At 51.3% G+C, this 16,165-nt stretch overlaps 3 protein-coding genes across 3 annotated transcripts; 1 reads left to right on the top strand and 2 right to left on the bottom strand.

The window, feature by feature from the left end:
* Window positions 1–4,730: 4,730 nt before the first annotated feature.
* Window positions 4,731–9,083, bottom strand: A1O9_02133 (DNA helicase INO80; the record flags this gene model as incomplete). Its single annotated transcript, XM_013407708.1, has 3 exons — window positions 4,731–4,921; window positions 4,978–8,857; window positions 8,916–9,083. 3 exons carry the CDS (start codon window positions 9,081–9,083, stop codon window positions 4,731–4,733), a joined length of 4,239 nt encoding a protein of 1,412 aa, XP_013263162.1.
* Window positions 9,084–11,092: 2,009 nt separating this feature from the next.
* On the top strand, window positions 11,093–11,862 carry A1O9_02132 (peptidyl-prolyl cis-trans isomerase pin4; the record flags this gene model as incomplete). Its single annotated transcript, XM_013407707.1, has 4 exons — window positions 11,093–11,200; window positions 11,287–11,389; window positions 11,509–11,604; window positions 11,804–11,862. The coding sequence occupies 4 exons, from the start codon at window positions 11,093–11,095 to the stop codon at window positions 11,860–11,862; spliced, it is 366 nt and encodes a 121-aa protein (XP_013263161.1).
* A 28-nt stretch (window positions 11,863–11,890) lies between these two features.
* A1O9_02131 (uncharacterized protein) lies at window positions 11,891–13,087 on the bottom strand (the record flags this gene model as incomplete). The annotated part of the gene is made up of 1 exon (XM_013407706.1): window positions 11,891–13,087. The coding sequence occupies one exon, from the start codon at window positions 13,085–13,087 to the stop codon at window positions 11,891–11,893; it is 1,197 nt and encodes a 398-aa protein (XP_013263160.1).
* Window positions 13,088–16,165: the final 3,078 nt, after the last annotated feature.

Raw genomic sequence — 16,165 nt, 5'->3', positions numbered from 1 at the left:
TCATTGCGGTTAGATTATACGATGTTCGGATCTGTAACACCCACGGGTGAATCTTGGGGACCACGCGAAGCCATTGACACAATGCTCCAAGCACTTGTGGCGGCTTTTCCTTGCTATGCATATATCCCGGGTGGGATCCGAGACTGAGATGGGTCTTGTCCTCACTATCCGGCTTGGCCAGCAAGGCCCTGGCTCTCGGATATAGCCCCTGACTCATCGATGAGAAGCAGAGTACTCCGTAGAATAGAAATACACAACCTCGACCAGGCTGCAACAGACCTCCTGCGCTTGGTGTCAATCCCTCCTCAGCTTCGTGGCCGTTTCATCATTCCAGAATGACTATTGTTGAGCCACGAGTGCTTGCAGTAAAGTAATACGTACAAGCTAATCTCACATTGTTATGTACCAATCTCTCATGCTTCAAATGTTGGGACAGCCTTGCCACGCGCATCTTGCTAGCCCAGATTGCATACCGATGACGTTCAAGTAGATAGACCCGTAGCCATCAGCAACCTTAACTTGCTTTCCATAACTCGTGAGTCGTGCGTCTCGTCCAGCCTTCCAAAGAGGTAACCCGCTAATTCCTTCTCATTGGAATGATCATGCAGATCTTGTATCTCCCGGCGCTATTGTGACGGATCTCCAGATCCCGCTGGTGAATGTGAGCGCTAATTATCACATCAACATCTTCAATTGAGACAGTCCGCGGTGCAATCTCGATAGTCTGTACTGCGCCTACTCCTGTTGTTGCTCTCCTTCTTTGAAACCTGTGTCTATTACGAGGCTCCAAGGTAAATGTTGGTTTCGATTCCAACCCCGGGGACGGGGACGGGGGCCTGGCACTCTCATGAGAAGCAGCCGTGCTGCGTACCTTGTCCTTTAGCTATGAAGTCACAAATTAGTTATGCGCTAGTAGATTCCTCTGTCTCAGCCGGTAGGCCAATCACTAGTCTTGATTCACAGGGGGAAGTTGGTAGCAAAGGTCACACAATCATGAGTGGGCATGCTTTGGAGCACATGGATCGTTAGCTGTTGTCTGAACAGAGGAATGTAGGTTCATGGAGGCGCGCGGTCGACCATTTCCGCTCCAACAGAGGGCTCAGTCCCATATGTCGTCTAGCGTCTCTTGATTCTACACTAGGCCCATCCTCACATTACGGATCGTTACCTATACCTAGCGACACCTTCGTACCGATGGGAGGAAGTTGCGGACAAGCCAAAGACAAAGGAGGCGCCCCAAACTGTGGACCAAGCCGCCAAGCATTGCCGGCCGCTATTTAATAGTAGCTATATATCTTTTTGGAATTTGACGGAATTATTGCACCCTATTGTCACAATGTCTAAGTAGATATTATTTACCTAACATACCCTCTGTCTTTTGCGTATGCCCTGCCGATCATATCTTGTACTAATGCTTGAGAACAGTCCCCTCCCCAACCGGGCCTCTATACACTAAAATCTCTCTCCCTCACGTGGACTCGTGGACTTGAGATTGATCATAACAAGCAAGGTGGATTTCTTGAGCCACAAATATTGGCCCCTACTGCGCTGGCGGCGGTTGCGGCGTCGGCGGTCCTGACAGCTGTCGAGGCTGAGCTGTCCCTGCGTCATGGTTCGATGGAATATGAAATCGCCGATCTTGGTTGAGTGATGAATCTCCTCGCGGTTGGGCATTGTAGCGACGAGAGCTCCGGTCTGTCCCCCCCGCGGACTCAGGCATTCCAGACATGGTCGGTCTGGGCGTAGCGGATGGCGTTGACGCGGATAGCTGCACAGGCTGCAAGCCAGCTACTTGGGAACCGAGATTTTCTTGTCCTTGCCCTCCAGGAGCACCAGGCGCTGCCTCACGGAAAGGCATAGTGCTATTGTCAAAATCCAGGTGGTGGGAGTTTGTCCCCTGGTCATGGAGCACCGATTCATCATACGTGCCGTCAGGCACATTCCAATTATGTGCTCCAGAGCTGGTGAAAGCCGGGACCTGGACCTGGGGTTGTTCTTGCTCTGGTGCCAACGGCTCTATTGCAGGGGGGTTTGCGTTCACCCGTTGCCATAATTCTTCATCTGTTGCGTTGGGATTTGCTTGCATTATCGGTAACATATGGGCTTGGAGCCTTTGCTGGTTTCTGTTCGTATGCTGCTGCATACTGAGCTCGGCAGCGGCATGCTGCGGGTCTATTTGGCGTCCTGCCTCCCTCCAATTTCCATGGGTGGCTGTGTTGTAAGTTGGCAGTGGCGGAGGAGGAGGGAGGCCCTGATATCCTTCAGGGGCCGGTGGAGCTGCTCCATCTCTGCCTAGTACCGCTGTGTTGTGACCAGATGCCTGAAACGGACCTGGTGTTACTGGGGGAGGTAGTGACACTGGTGCTTGAGGTGCTGTGGATGGTTGACTCGCCGGCCTCACTGAGACATAAAGCACCGTCTGCGGCGGCGTAGGAGGATAGAGGGCTGTCTGAGCAAGGTTAGGCGGAACCCACCAGTGAGTGACACCAATCCTCTCGACGTTCACATCGGTCGTGTTCGCGGTCGAGACTCTCAGCGGAACCAGGGTGTAATTTTCCAAGAATTGCCTCGCTGCATCTTGGCCCGCTTGATCCGGCCACAGTTCAGCAGAGATCGCAGGCCCGAGCACGGCGGCTGGTGAGCTGCTGAGGATGGCCTGTAGCCACTGAAGATTAACTCCGACATTGTACACAAACGCGCCTTGATAAGTCCCGGCGGTATGGTCGACAGCGGTGAACTTGGGGCTTATTCCGCTGGTTTTGGCGAGGACGAGGCTGTCTGAAGATGAGAAGTTTCGCTCTGGTTGCGAAGGATCTACTGTCTTGACCCAGAGTCGCCGTATGTCAATTTGGTCTCGGTTCTGAGCCCCGTCTAGCGTGCGCACCCGTGTTAACATGCTTATCCTAGAAGACAGCAAGGGACGCAACCAACGTACCAATCCAATTCGCCAGATCTAGAGCCACAACGAGACGATTGATATTCGCCGTCCTCGTCGCCAGCACATTCGGCCCCGGTGACGCGCCTCCCCCGGGCGGACCCAGGAACGTACCGGCCCCAACGACATAAAAATCACGGATGGCTAGCTGCCGCTGCCGCCGACGATCGTTAATGGCTTTGGTGACCGTGGAAGTTACATGCTCCTTGGTTCTGCTCCGAACGTATCTCTCGAAATTCGGGGTGAACACGTCCCTGATGGCCTTCTTTGCGCGGCTGTCCTCTGCCGAATTGCCACTACGCCTGAACATAAGTTGAATATTTGGCGTTGGTTTGCGGGAAATGGTCTTTCTGAACTAATGGTCGTGCTGATTGATGGTCACACGCCATCGGAGGTCGATGGTGTCTTCGCTTGAGAAATTGTCGAGTATGTATAAATACTATCCGTCAGAGCAAGAAATACTAACCACGCAACAGCTCGAATTTCGGGACCATCTCAAGGTACATCAGCTTCGCTTGATCTACTACTGAAAAGCATCAACTCTACAGCGCCCTATATTTAGTGACGACCGCATAGTGTTGAATCAATTATGGCCAGCATTGGGTGGCCCTGCGCTGCCATTATACCCCCTCCTGACTACCTGCGCAGCACATCCTTGTCTGGGAGAAGAGAATCGAGTAGTTAAAAACTAGTACTTAGCGATCAAGGCATCACCCCTTTTCAATAGATTCCGCGAACTTGCAGAGGCTTCATCGCTATGTAGCAACCTACCACGCTCGCACGCCTTCGCACGTGGTATGTAGTGCTGAAAATCCTGAGGCCCCCCCCTTTAAGGCCCCCCCAATGTCAAGGCCTGCGGGCCCTTGGCCGAGGGGGCTTAACGAGGCTTCCTTTTCGGCTTCTCGCGCAAGGCGCAACCGATTCAATGTAACCAAAGGAACGACTAGTCGAAAACACAAGTTAAGTTGAGCGCAAATCTAACGAACAATTAGTTCTTTTACATATTGTTGATATCTTCCAGGGTGACATAAACATCTCTCTATCGGAGTATCTCCAGGGATATAACCCATTGGAGCTACTCGCGAGGCAGTTCCAGGACAGATAGGGAACTTTGAGACCCTAGCTAGCTGGCCAGATAGTTAGTTGACACAAGAATCTCAACGACACTCATTCATCTATATTCATCTACTCTCGACAAACAGCATTCGAGTTTCCCGTTACCATTGCCCCGAAGAATCCACCCCACATCAGTCGACGACGGAAAAGCCAATAACCCAGGGAGACGCGTGAACTAACCAGCGTTACTTTGAATTCTTGGGGCCCTCAAGTAATAAAGTCTGGAAGAAGTCCTCTCTCCCAGATTGAGATCTCTCACCCTCTCGCTCGTCATATCAGGCGGTGGGGGAAAGTGCTGATGACAACTAAGTCTTTCGTCCCTCTTCTCTGATGCGAACGAGGGAACAGAGTTTGTGGAAGACCTCGCCCGTTGAACACATGGCCTGTCCCCGATTTTCGTCATCTTCATTCCATTCACAATGCCGCAAGGATGGTCACCACTCTCGTCGCATCTGTAAACCATCATCCCATCAATCCAGTTTGCAAGACTTTGCCTAGCAAGAGAGAAATGCAACCCCCCTGCGTTCAAATGCTTTCTAATCATACACGCGAAAAAGCCACAATGTTGCTTCTCTATTGTTGAAGCAATGCCCAGAATTCCTCCCGATTTGGGTCTTTCATATTAATACGTGAGGTATTGAAATGACAAATGGACTTGTTGGCAAAAGGCGGGTTTTCATTAGCCGCCCATACCCAAGTCGCCTTCGGCATCAACGATGGCCAGTCTTTGTTTGGCCGTCTTTGCCTTCTTGCTGACACCTCGGCCACCTCGAGCTCCTGGCCCTTTCTTGGGTCCCGGTGTTTCAGTCGTTTCGACTGGTGTCGCTGCACCTGATGGTTTCGCTGAGGCATCTTCGAAATGTCCTTCGCCTGCAAAACATAGTTAGCGACGATCACTAGAATAGGGATCAACAGAAGTTCTTTACCTTCATGATACATGTCATCTAGACTCATCTCACCTTTTCGCTTCCTAGCGGCAGCGGCGGCGGCGGCGGCTTTCTTGCTCCTCTTCTTTGTTATCTCCTCTTCAGGCTTCTCAGAAAGCTCCATTTCTTTCTGCTCAATGAGTGCAGCTTGGTCGTCATCAGCGAGCCACATAGCGATATCCTTAGTTCGGTTTTCGCGTCGATCTCTCGTGTTGAAGTCAACTCCGGCGCCATCTCCACCTGTGATGACAACACGTTGGACTTCTTCCTTCTGCATTGCTCGCTTCCGGATCCGTTCCTCAATCGTACCGCGAGTGATGAGACGATAGACCGTGACCTGTTTGGTTTGACCCAGTCGATGTGCACGATCCATAGCTTGAGAATCGATGGTTGGATTCCAATCGGAGTCATAGAAGATGACGGTGTCAGCAGAGGTCAGATTAATACCAAGACCGCCAGCTCTGGTAGAGAGCAGGAAGATAAATATCTCTGGTCTCGTTTGGAAATCGTGGACAGTGTCCCGACGATCCTCAAGCTTCGTGCTACCATCCAAGCGGCAGTACTTGTAGTTGCGGTAAGTCAAATACTCTTCCATCAAGTCTATCATACGGGTCATTTGGAAGTACAAAAGAACACGATGGCCTCCATTCTTGAGCTCTCGGAGTAGTTGATCCAGTTTCGCAAGCTTACCAGAGTCTGTGACAAATCGTCGCATCGAAGGAACTCCAATGTGGGTAAATCTCCCCTTTTCAGATTCAGCTTTTGGTAGCAAGTTTGATAGTGGGTAATTTTGGGGAGCTACGTCGTTCTTCAACAAGTTCTCTTCCAAGGTTTCGTCTAGAGGGAACAAGACACTTCGGATCTTTGAACTGAAGAGGGTCAATTGTCGTTCAGAAAGGGAAGACTGGTCAAAGCAGCTGACTTCGATCGGAGGAGCCGATGCCTTTGGACCAGCGGCTGGCTCAAGAACAGGGTAACCAGTGTCGATGAGCGCATTCTTCGAGACGCTGCATAATTTGGCTAGATTGGAATTCGGATCGAGTTGCGCAAGAGCCTGTCTTGGATTGTTTTCCACAATGTTGAACATGGCATGGATTGGGGTCTGCACCTCAGAATCTTTAAACACAGTAATCGCTCGCCTTGTGCCCTTCCTTAGCTCGATGGCACGCTCAAAGACGCCTGAATCTCCTGCGACACATGCTTCACTGGCGGAAGTGTCGACAAATCGCAAGAAAGTGAAGGCTTGGTCCCCTTCTGCCGATGCTTTGATGTGCTCAGGAGTCCAAATCTTCAACAATCCAGCCATCTTATCAGACCTAAAGCCAGCCCTTCGAAAGCCGGCAGTTTGATTGTTGGGACCAGCAATATCTAGTCTGCCAACATCGTTGCACAATATCCGTGGAAGGTCGTACTGTATTTGATTGCGCACTGAATAGCCGACCTGTACATAGGAACCTTCTCGCAAGAAAGATGCAGTCTCCGCAAAGTATGACATGGAAAATGGTGAGTGAGTATCGGCTCTCTCGAATAAGTCCGGGTGATTGCAAACTTTTCGGAATTGCATGACCAAATTCATCAAGGTCGCAGTGTCTTGATCATCGCCAACAGTCGCCTTCTCGATAAGATCCATAATACTGATTTTGCTTCGAAGATTGGCGTAGTATGCTCGTTGTCGGTAGGTCAACTCGCAGAAGACGTCTTTCTCGACCTTGTCGCCCAGTTCTTTCTGGACATGTGCTTTGACTCGGCGTAACATGAAAGGTTTCAAGATCATATGTAGTCGTTTAAGTTGATCTTGATTGAGCTTGGTATTACTCTGTGCATGGCTTTCAATATCCTTTGAGAACCAGTCACTAAACTCATCATGGGAGTCAAATAGTGTCGGCATGATGAAATGTAGCAATGCCCATAGTTCTTGCATGTTGTTCTGGATAGGTGTACCCGTCAAGAGGAGACGATTGCGACACTGGAAAGCCAACAAAGCCTTCCATCGAGAACTGCTCGAGGATTTGATAGCTTGGGCCTCATCCAAAATCATATATTGCCACTTGATCTTCTGGAAGTACTGAGCATCTTGAACAACCAATTGATACGAAGTCACAAGAACATGGAACTCCGAATCCTTGTTGTAGGTAATGTGCTTCCGGTCCCAGAACTTCCGCAGAACTTTACGATCCTTTGCACTGCCCCAGTATGGTAAAACTTTGATCGTAGGTACAAATTTGGTGACCTCCTGTTGCCAATTGTGTAAAGTCGAAGCAGGGGCGATGACCAAGAACGGACCCCAGACATTGTGCTGTTCGGCCAGGTAACCCATTACTGATATCGACTGCACAGTCTTACCGAGACCCATTTCGTCGGCCAGGATACCGTTGATGCCTTGCTCGTATAGATTGACGAGCCAGTTGAGGCCCTTCAGTTGATACTCCTTTAGTTGAGCTTGCAGCATCTTTGGTTGGGTGACTTGAACATCACCTGCCATGGTTGGGTTCTGGAAGTTCATATCGCTTGAATCAAAGGCAGCCATTGGATCTTCACCATTGAAATTGCGGGCTTTGTCCTGGGCGTCTTGCAAAGCACTCGCAGCGTTGGCCATTGCTGCTTTTCTGAGTTCGGAATCATCTTCTGCATCAAAGTCGAGGTCCTCGAAGTTGGTTACCTTGTGGTTACCATGCTCATTGGAAGCCGACATGTCGTCCATGTGAGTATTGTGGGTGTTCGGTTTAGCCGCACTACCAGAGGCCGCCACTTCAGGGTCATCTGTTGCCCTCTCAATCTCGTCGGTCTTGATCTTGCGACCGATAAAGTGAGAGTAGATTTCGGTCTGCGAAATGAGGAAATTAAGTTTGCGCTTCTGTCTGTTTGCCTCTCGATCGGCTTCTGCCTTCTTCGCGTCTTCAATTTCTTTGCGTTCTGCCATACGCCGAAGGTCGCGCTCTTCGCGTTCATTACGCTTCCAAAAGGACATCATCTCACGCATAACTCGCTTGGCTCGAGCTTGAACATCTTTCATGCTCTTATTGGTACGCTCTTGCCATTTGCGTGCCTGTTTGCTGGCCAGGATAGCTGTCTTTCGTAGATTCTCATAGCGAGTCGTATGGGAAAGCTGCTTCAGGCGGAATACCTTTGGAATGTCCTTCCGAGCCATATCTCTCCAGATCTGTTCGTAGATCTGATTATAGCCTTTCGATTCATAGTTGATTGTCTTGTCTGGGACAAGGGCAGGGACTTCCTTGGCTTCTTTGGCCTCTTTGGCCTCTTTGGCCTCTTTGGACTTCTTGGCTTTGGAGACAGTCTCCTTTTTGACTTCTTCCTTAGGGGCAATATGGACGAGGGCTTCTTTCTCTTGCATGGCAGCGTAACCGGCTTCAGCAGCGTCCTTCTCGGCCTGCTTTTGCGCCTTGGATTTCTTGGGTCGGGTGGACGGGCCATCTTTCTTGGAACGTTTTTTAGGCGGTTCACCAGGCTCTGGGGAACCAAGCTGGAATGTCGAAGTAACACCACCTTCATAGTTCGGAGCGGGTGCAGGGACTTCCATGTCTTCCTGTGCTGGGCCACCCTCGAGGAGTTCTGTGGTCTGCCTGATCCGTTGCTGAGCCTTTTCCGCTTGCCTCAAATATCGCTGTGCTTCCTCCTGATCTTCAGCTTCCCTTGCTCGTTCATGAAGCTCTTCCACTTTTTGTGTCTCATTCCTAATCTGCTGCTCACGACGGCGTTTTCGTTGCATGTCTTTCTTTCTTTCTTTCTCGCTTTGGTGATCCTTGTCTGCAATCTCCTTTGCAGCGGAAGCTTCGAACCGTTCGCGGAAGTGATGTGCGCCGGTCGTGGCAGAAACGTCAAAGGACTTGGTGATATTGTCTAGGAAGTATGTGGTCCGACGCTGTGATGAGGTTAGCAGGGCTGGTCTGGATAAGAGACGGGCTCAAATGAGGACTTACTCTTTTCTTGCGGTATTCACTTTCTTCAATGGCAGCTTTTCGTTTCTGAGTTCTCCACTGAAATAATTTCTTGAATTCGTAGAAGCCAGCATCTGTGTCGTGATAAGTGGTCTGGTCAATGAGAGCCAATGCCCTCAAAATTCTATCTGCTTCTCCATCTGTCGCCATTTTGCGTGGTTTCGAAGGTGCAATGTACTCCTTAGGTGTCGACACGTTGAACGCCGGTTTGGAACGTGCTTCTGTAAAACCGTTGGCTGGTGCAGAGCCATTGCTATTCATGAAAGGCAGTTTCTTCGGCTCGTGTTTTTCTACGCTCTTCCTGGTCTCTGCCACGGGCTTCGGCGCTGGAGTCGATGGACGAGGCAGTATTGCGTCAGAAACTTTAGGTGATGGCTCGTTGTTCGAAGGACCTAGAATACTAGCGAAAGACATGGGATTACTTGTTCTGTCAGGCTTCTGTAGTAGGGAGTTAGTAGGTAGTTCAACATTGGATGGATAACAGCTCACATCTTTGGAAGGTGGTCGCGACTCTCCCACAGCAGCTTCATCCTGTCTGCCATTGGAAAGATGGTGTTGGTCTCTTATAGGTGACGGCAAGGAAGGGGGAGGATGAGATGACGGATGCGCATGCGTCGACGTTCCCTCATATCCAGGCATGGAGTTGACAAGATAGCCATTCGATGGCATTCGCAACTGAGGTGGACTTGTTGGATGATATTGGAAATGAGAACTTGTTGGTAATGGAGGAGGTGCTAGAGTGTTTGGTGCAGGCAAGGGTGACGCTATGGTGGGAGGCCGGCTATGAACAGGGCTTTGTACCAAAGACGCAGGTGGAAAAGGAGGAGTGGTTTGTATTAAGTGTGAGGATGGTATTTGAAATGGTTCATGGTGAGAATAAAACGGACGGTTTGGGTGAGTAGGTGAGTAAGGTGGATATTGGTTTGACTGCGTTGGCGAGCGAGCCGTGAACGGGGTTGTTCCAGACATGATTCTGGTTGTAAGCCCTTTTTCGCCCGCGATTGGGATCGGGGTGATCTCTACTATGGCCAATTCTATGCTTCAATCAAGTAGCGTTTGGCCTAATGGACACCCGCACCGAGATCAGAGTTTTATCTGTACCCTGCAACCGCAGCCCCCATGGCTCGGTGGTGGCAGCGTAGACTTTTTTTTGGTCGAAGGGCGGCTCGCGACGAAGGTGGTTGCGAAGGCTGTCTCAGGCGAGGCGACTCGCAGTTTGCCTTCCACGAAAGTGCGGATCGCACTGGGCAAGGTCGTGTTACTGGAGAAGGATGCTCAAGGGGCGAGTGGCATTGCTCGATTCGGTATGAACAAAGCAGGGGGGCAGCGCGATAGGGTGTGTGGTGGTGGTGATGATAGAATTATGGGAAGGGTGAAAGGGGAAGGGTGATGAGGCAGGGTGATGTTGAAGGCAGAGATGGAATGGAGATGGGGGATCATGATCAGTCACAGTTGGTGCATCGCAGCCCAAGCTCTGCTGGCCGACGGCGGATGTCTGGGGCATCTCAAAACGCGAATCTCCAGATCATTATTGAAGTGGACAAGTCACGTGAATCTGTATATCTATATAGCCACGTCTTTCCCAAGGGCAGGCGCGTATTTGGGTGTTGAGAAACGACCTGTCATTGCACCGCATCCTGGGCGTCTTCCTCTGTCTCTGCTTGCATACTCCCTGAGGACCATGGTGGAAGCATTGTGTGAAGGACGAGTCCATGTTGGGAGCGAGCATGGATGGAGACCCACGGCTTCTGACTTGTCTTTGGGCCAAAGTTATTTGACGCTCAGCCCAGCAGCCAGAGTGGCAGAAGGAGTGTGAGCGACTTGACTTTCTGCCGCACGCCGCACGCATCATCAGCACGCCAAGACTGCGCTAACACGGGTGGGCCTTTCCGCATCAGGCAGTCTTAAACGTTATTGCGTCTTTACTCTATTGCGACTCGAGGTAGTCGGCACCCATACGGACTAATCAATGGCTTCTGGCTTTGTCGCACCGAGCATATCTATTTCCCAGGATCAGGGTTACGCAACAGCACCAACTACCAACTAAGGAGGATTCCGTACCGAGCACTCGATATTATCCTGTACCTGACAAAAATACGCCACCACCCTTACATCGAACCTCCTCCACACATACCTCGTACGAGAACATACGAGTACTAATGGCTCCCAAAAATAAAGGCAAAGGCAAGGCCAAGGAGGACGAGGGCTCGTCCGGTTCAGCTGGGAAACTGAAAGCAGCTCAATCCATCAATGTTAGGCACATCCTGGTAAGCTCACCCCGCCCAGCTGACATCGCCTTCCCAATGATAGAAGCATGGCTCTGATTCCATCTCATCGTTGTTCCATGTAAAAGTGCGAAAAGCACTCTAAGAAAGAAGAAGCACTCGCGAAACTTCGTGAAGGTGTCAAGTTCGATGACGTGGCACGAGAATTCTCAGAGGACAAGGCTAGGCAAGGTAGGGGGATTCTCTGATCATCACAAGCACCACCAGCACCCGCCTCTTCCGCTCAATTGAATAGATGCCCGCACCATCCACGACTTTATTCTGACAAACCTCTTGTCAACCCTCTCTAGGCGGCTCTCTAGGCTGGAAAACACGAGGAAGTCTACATGGGGACTTTGAAAAGGTGGCCTACGAATTAGAACCAAGTACAACAGCCAATCCCAAATGTAAGTGTCCTTATCATTTTTACAGCGACCGTCATCGTCATCTGCCGGTACAAAGAAACCCCATTATAGTAGAAATGAGTGACCCACCAACCCTAGTCTGGAAAGTCATAGCGGACCATGCCGCGAATAGCCTGTCCTGATCTTGCCCTTAACAATGACCGTCATTAATCAATCACTTGCTAATTCAAGCCCTGAACAGATGTCGAAGTCAAAACTAGTCACGGATACCATATCATCATGGTGGAAGGAAGGAAGTGACATATAAATGAGTCGAGAAATCAAAAAATTAATGAATGAGGGGGCTTGCAACGCTGACGTCAGCAAGAACATCCAAAGCAATGTGATCAAAGTGCTTTCTCTTGCGTGGAGATGTGTTGATGGGCGGAAGCACCATGATATCGACTAACGGGAGTTTGCTTGGCTGCATAACAGCTGGAGGTGTATAGCTTGCTCTGGCAATTTCTGGGTCGGACCTGGCATAGACAGAGGCAGGTGGACTTGGTCGGTCTTGAGGCGGTGTTTGTATGGCTCGTTGAGCAGCGTCAAGTCCCCGTTCTGATGCAGCCTTTTGAGCCAGTCGGTCAGCGAGGTTGAGATTCAGGAACCCACTTGACCTAGCCTCATCTTGTGGTGGCGAAAGACGAGGAGGGAAGTTGAATGGCATGGATCGAGGTAGCTCAACCAGGTTCAAGATGCCACTGGAACGAGCTTCTTCCATCTCTGTATGCGGTGGTGCCGAGGCATTGGTCAATGGCGATAGGGCTCGTGACGATGGTGTATGGATGGACCTCTCATCAATGCTTGATGACACCCGTCGTCCACTGTTATCAGATGAGATGTGGCCGTTTGGCAACTGTTCCTCTGGCCCTTGAGCACGGTTGACTCTTCTCTTCTTGGGTCTTTGGCCCTCAAGTTCCTCGACACGCTTCTCCAGGGTCATGGCCATGTCATCGACAGCGACAAGGCGGTCCCTAAGGCGGACCTGTTCATCATAATTACCTTCCACCCGGTCTTCAATATCTGTCACCTTGTGACGCATCTCTTCGTCGTGCTTATAAAATGGCGCAAGGGCTTCTCGGAGAATGCGAACCTCGCTCTCCCACAACTGTCGCTCCCGGTGCATTGTACTTTCTCGACTTCGTCGTTCATTCTGAATAGTTTCCTCCATACGCTTGACCTTCTCCATCAGGCAGTTCAATTTCTCCACCAATGTGGCCGAGATTTCGGGAGAAGATTTGTCTTTGTTCGTTTCGTGTACATGATAGCATGCTTGATGGCCACACTCACAGATGTTTCCTGGGGCGCTTCGATTATGGTGAAAGGATTGGCATGAACATCTTTGTTGATTCTGTGCCGAAGGATGTTGAAGAAGATATCGGCACTCCCCGGTGGGTTGGGGGCGTGCACTTTCAGATGTCAACCGGAGAGGACGATGCTCATGGTGAAAGGTTGGCGGAAGCGACAGGGCATTTGAACCGAACATCGAGGCCATTGACATGGTCGCAGGCTCTCGAGGCGATACCCGCATAAGAGGGCGGTTGGAGGATCTGTTTCGAGGATAAAATTCCCGCGGGTTGGTTGATAGATGGGAGGACTCCCCTTCCCTCGTTTAGGGAAGGGTGATGTAACCGGTTATTGTATAGATATGTGCAAATTGGGTTGGACAGGCTGATCACTGTAAGGTGTCAGAATCCTTTATCGCGGAACAGGTATCGCGACGAGAAGCAAAGTACAAAGTACGGTGAGGGGAATCACGTACGCAGACTGTTCTTGGAGTGTTCTTCAGCGCTACCAAGGCGCATGGCTCTTTCTCAAAGAACTCCAGCTGAACGTGTACCACAAGTAAGTGCTCATTCTGGCTGGGTTCTTGGTGAGGAAAGAAGGGGAGAGGGGAGAGCCTCGCGGGCGTTGATAGAAGAAGCGGAAGATCAGTGGTTTTCAGGGAGAAGGTTATCAGTGAGGTGGATGTTTTGATGGAGGAAGAGCGTCGTTATCTGCACCGATGCTCGGCTCAGACAGGACTTATGCCGGCAAGACAAGAGGCAGGAGACATGTGCCTCTGTGGCAGAAGGCGAATGGATCTTGTACTCCTGGTCAGCTCGAATCAGAGGACGAAAGATAATCGGGGAGGAGGATGTGCAGGCTGATTTGACATGGATCGGAAGCAGTTTAGATGGTGTTAGCTTGCAAAACGTGCCCGATATTTTCCAGTCTGATGGGCAGAGCGAGGGCGCCCGGGAACACGGGAGAACTGGGGATAGTCGTCCAAGGTCGTGGTAACCGGACTCACAGTCCACAACAGTGGACGATGTAGCTAGTCGTTTCGATCGTGATTGCGAGTGATAAGAAGATGAGCTAGAGAGAGAGAGTTGCTGGGATGGGATGGGCCGGGGTGGGTTGATGCACTTTTTGCGGAACGGAGCAACGTGGGATTTGCCGCCCGTGCGCTATCTCGAACCCCCACTATTCCCTGGTGATTGTCTGGTGACGATCGAAAGTTGACTATGGCCTTGAATTGATCGTGTGGTGGCGGGTGGAATTGGTTTCGTTGGCTCTCCTCCTACTGGGTCACTGGGGGGTTATTCTGCTCACTTAGATTTGCCAAACCAAGGCATTCTCGACCGATCACTGCAGGCCAGCAAAAGAGGCAAGGCACTGGCACCCACTGGGGTCAGATGGGCGAGTTTGGCATGGGGAGGCAGAGAGGGATGGGGTGTGGAAGCGGACTTCGTACAGTAGAAGCGTGGAACTGTGCAGTGGTGGATGGGTGGAAGGCCAGGTGGGGTTCAGCCGGTGTGGAACCGAAGTTGAGCAGCCCTGAAAGAGCATGGAATGTTCCGAAGACGGAGTACGTGCCCTGTCCTGATGCTGCATCCTATCTCAACCGGAATGGCTACGAGTATGTACTGGACTCCGTACTACGTACGAGTACGTGTGCACCTGGGTACCTAGGTATGTACTTCGTATTGAGCACTCGAAATGTACATCTGATATTGCAGCCCCTGTGCCAATATCCCCGTTGTTGCGAGTGGGTAGAACAGAAGCGCTGCCCGAGCTCTACATGGTGACTAGCAGGTGTCGGTGTCGACTTCGCTCTCGTGCTCTTGTTTGGGCCGACATAGTCCACGGCCTGGCCGATCGAGTCAGCGCATGCGTAGCCAGTGTTCGTTCAGGGTAGACTCGAAAGTCTGACTCTTGCTTTGCCTGCACCTCAGCCCTCGTGAAACGTGTCCATGTCTTGGGCGTGGAGAGGTGCGAGGTGACGAGCGAGCCATGATGAGCAGTCAACCCACGGATCCTACCTCTGGAGGCTGCTCGCTCCCACCCATTCCCACCTTAACCACCACGCCTGGGAGTCATTAGAACACATAAGTGGGCGAGGTTTCCAGTAGTATGGGGGCAATGAGGCCTTTTTTCCAATGCCAACCAACCGTAGGTGGTGACTCAGCGCAACCTCCCACGTGATGATGCGTACTGTTAGATTTTCCCAAATCTTTTCATGCCGCTTGATTCTTCAGCGCTTCGGACACCTTCTGCGAGAGCCTGGCTACCTGGCTAGGCAAAGTGAGGCATGGATGATTTGGATGTGGGCCTGTATCTGGACGAGGATCATGCATCATAAGTTCATAACCAGCGAGGACCGGCTAAGCGAGGCTAGGCTCAGGGTCCTCATTTTGAGCAGCGATGGTGCAATGTCTGGACGCCGAGGGCGGCTCATTCATCCAGGTCCAGGATCAGTGATCACACACGCACATTCCTTCTTGCACGGTTGCCAAAGTGCCAGAGAGAATGCCAGCCGCCCCGTCTGGCTCGGTTGGTAGGTCAAGCTTTTGGCACCTGCCTCCCTGCCACCAAAGAAAAGATTAGGTATGGACTCGTATGTACTCCGAACGGAGTGCCTAGTAAGAGTTGCTGCCCCCTACATAATGATCCAACACGGAACAGGTGGCAACAACTGTTTCAACTTTTGTTACCATCGTTCTCCCTACAGCATCTCAGACGGCTACTATGGAGAAAGGCAAAGCAGGAAGGTGACCCAAACTGCTGCTGTCTCATCATCCCCAACAAGGCAGGTACGGAGCGCCGATGATCACTCCTATGATAAGGCAGCTACGACCGTGATCTCGATAAGGAGTACGAGGTAACGGCAGAGCACTTTCGGGCAGGTACGCGGCAGGTTTATGATAAGTACGAGCAAGTACAACAGCAACAGGCGAGAACGAATGGTGGACGGAGTACGGATGACTGCGTGATGGCAGCATCAACTCAGTTCGGGATTATGTGCTGTGTTTGACAGCCTTATCTCAGGGACAACGAACCCGCCCTTTCCAGTTGTTCAACGAATCACCCATCCTCAGTTGCGGAGGTCCACTTCCACAGGCACCTAATAGGGCACCTTTGGCTACCTACAGTACTCCGTAATACCAAGACGGTAGACGAAGGACTGTCTGGTCGGTGGCCCTTCCTCGCCCGCTGCCTCTCCAACTGCCACGGGCACAGCCACTGCAGCGGCACGCCCCGCAGCAGGGCCTCGGGCGGGTGGGCAGAGGGCACTGGGTAG

This window comes from Exophiala aquamarina (assembly GCF_000709125.1).
Source record: "Exophiala aquamarina CBS 119918 chromosome Unknown aczIA-supercont1.2, whole genome shotgun sequence".
NCBI lineage: Eukaryota > Fungi > Ascomycota > Eurotiomycetes > Chaetothyriales > Herpotrichiellaceae > Exophiala > Exophiala aquamarina.
The sequence above is the reverse complement of the archived record's forward strand: the minus strand, read 5'-3'. Positions and strand labels throughout refer to the sequence as shown.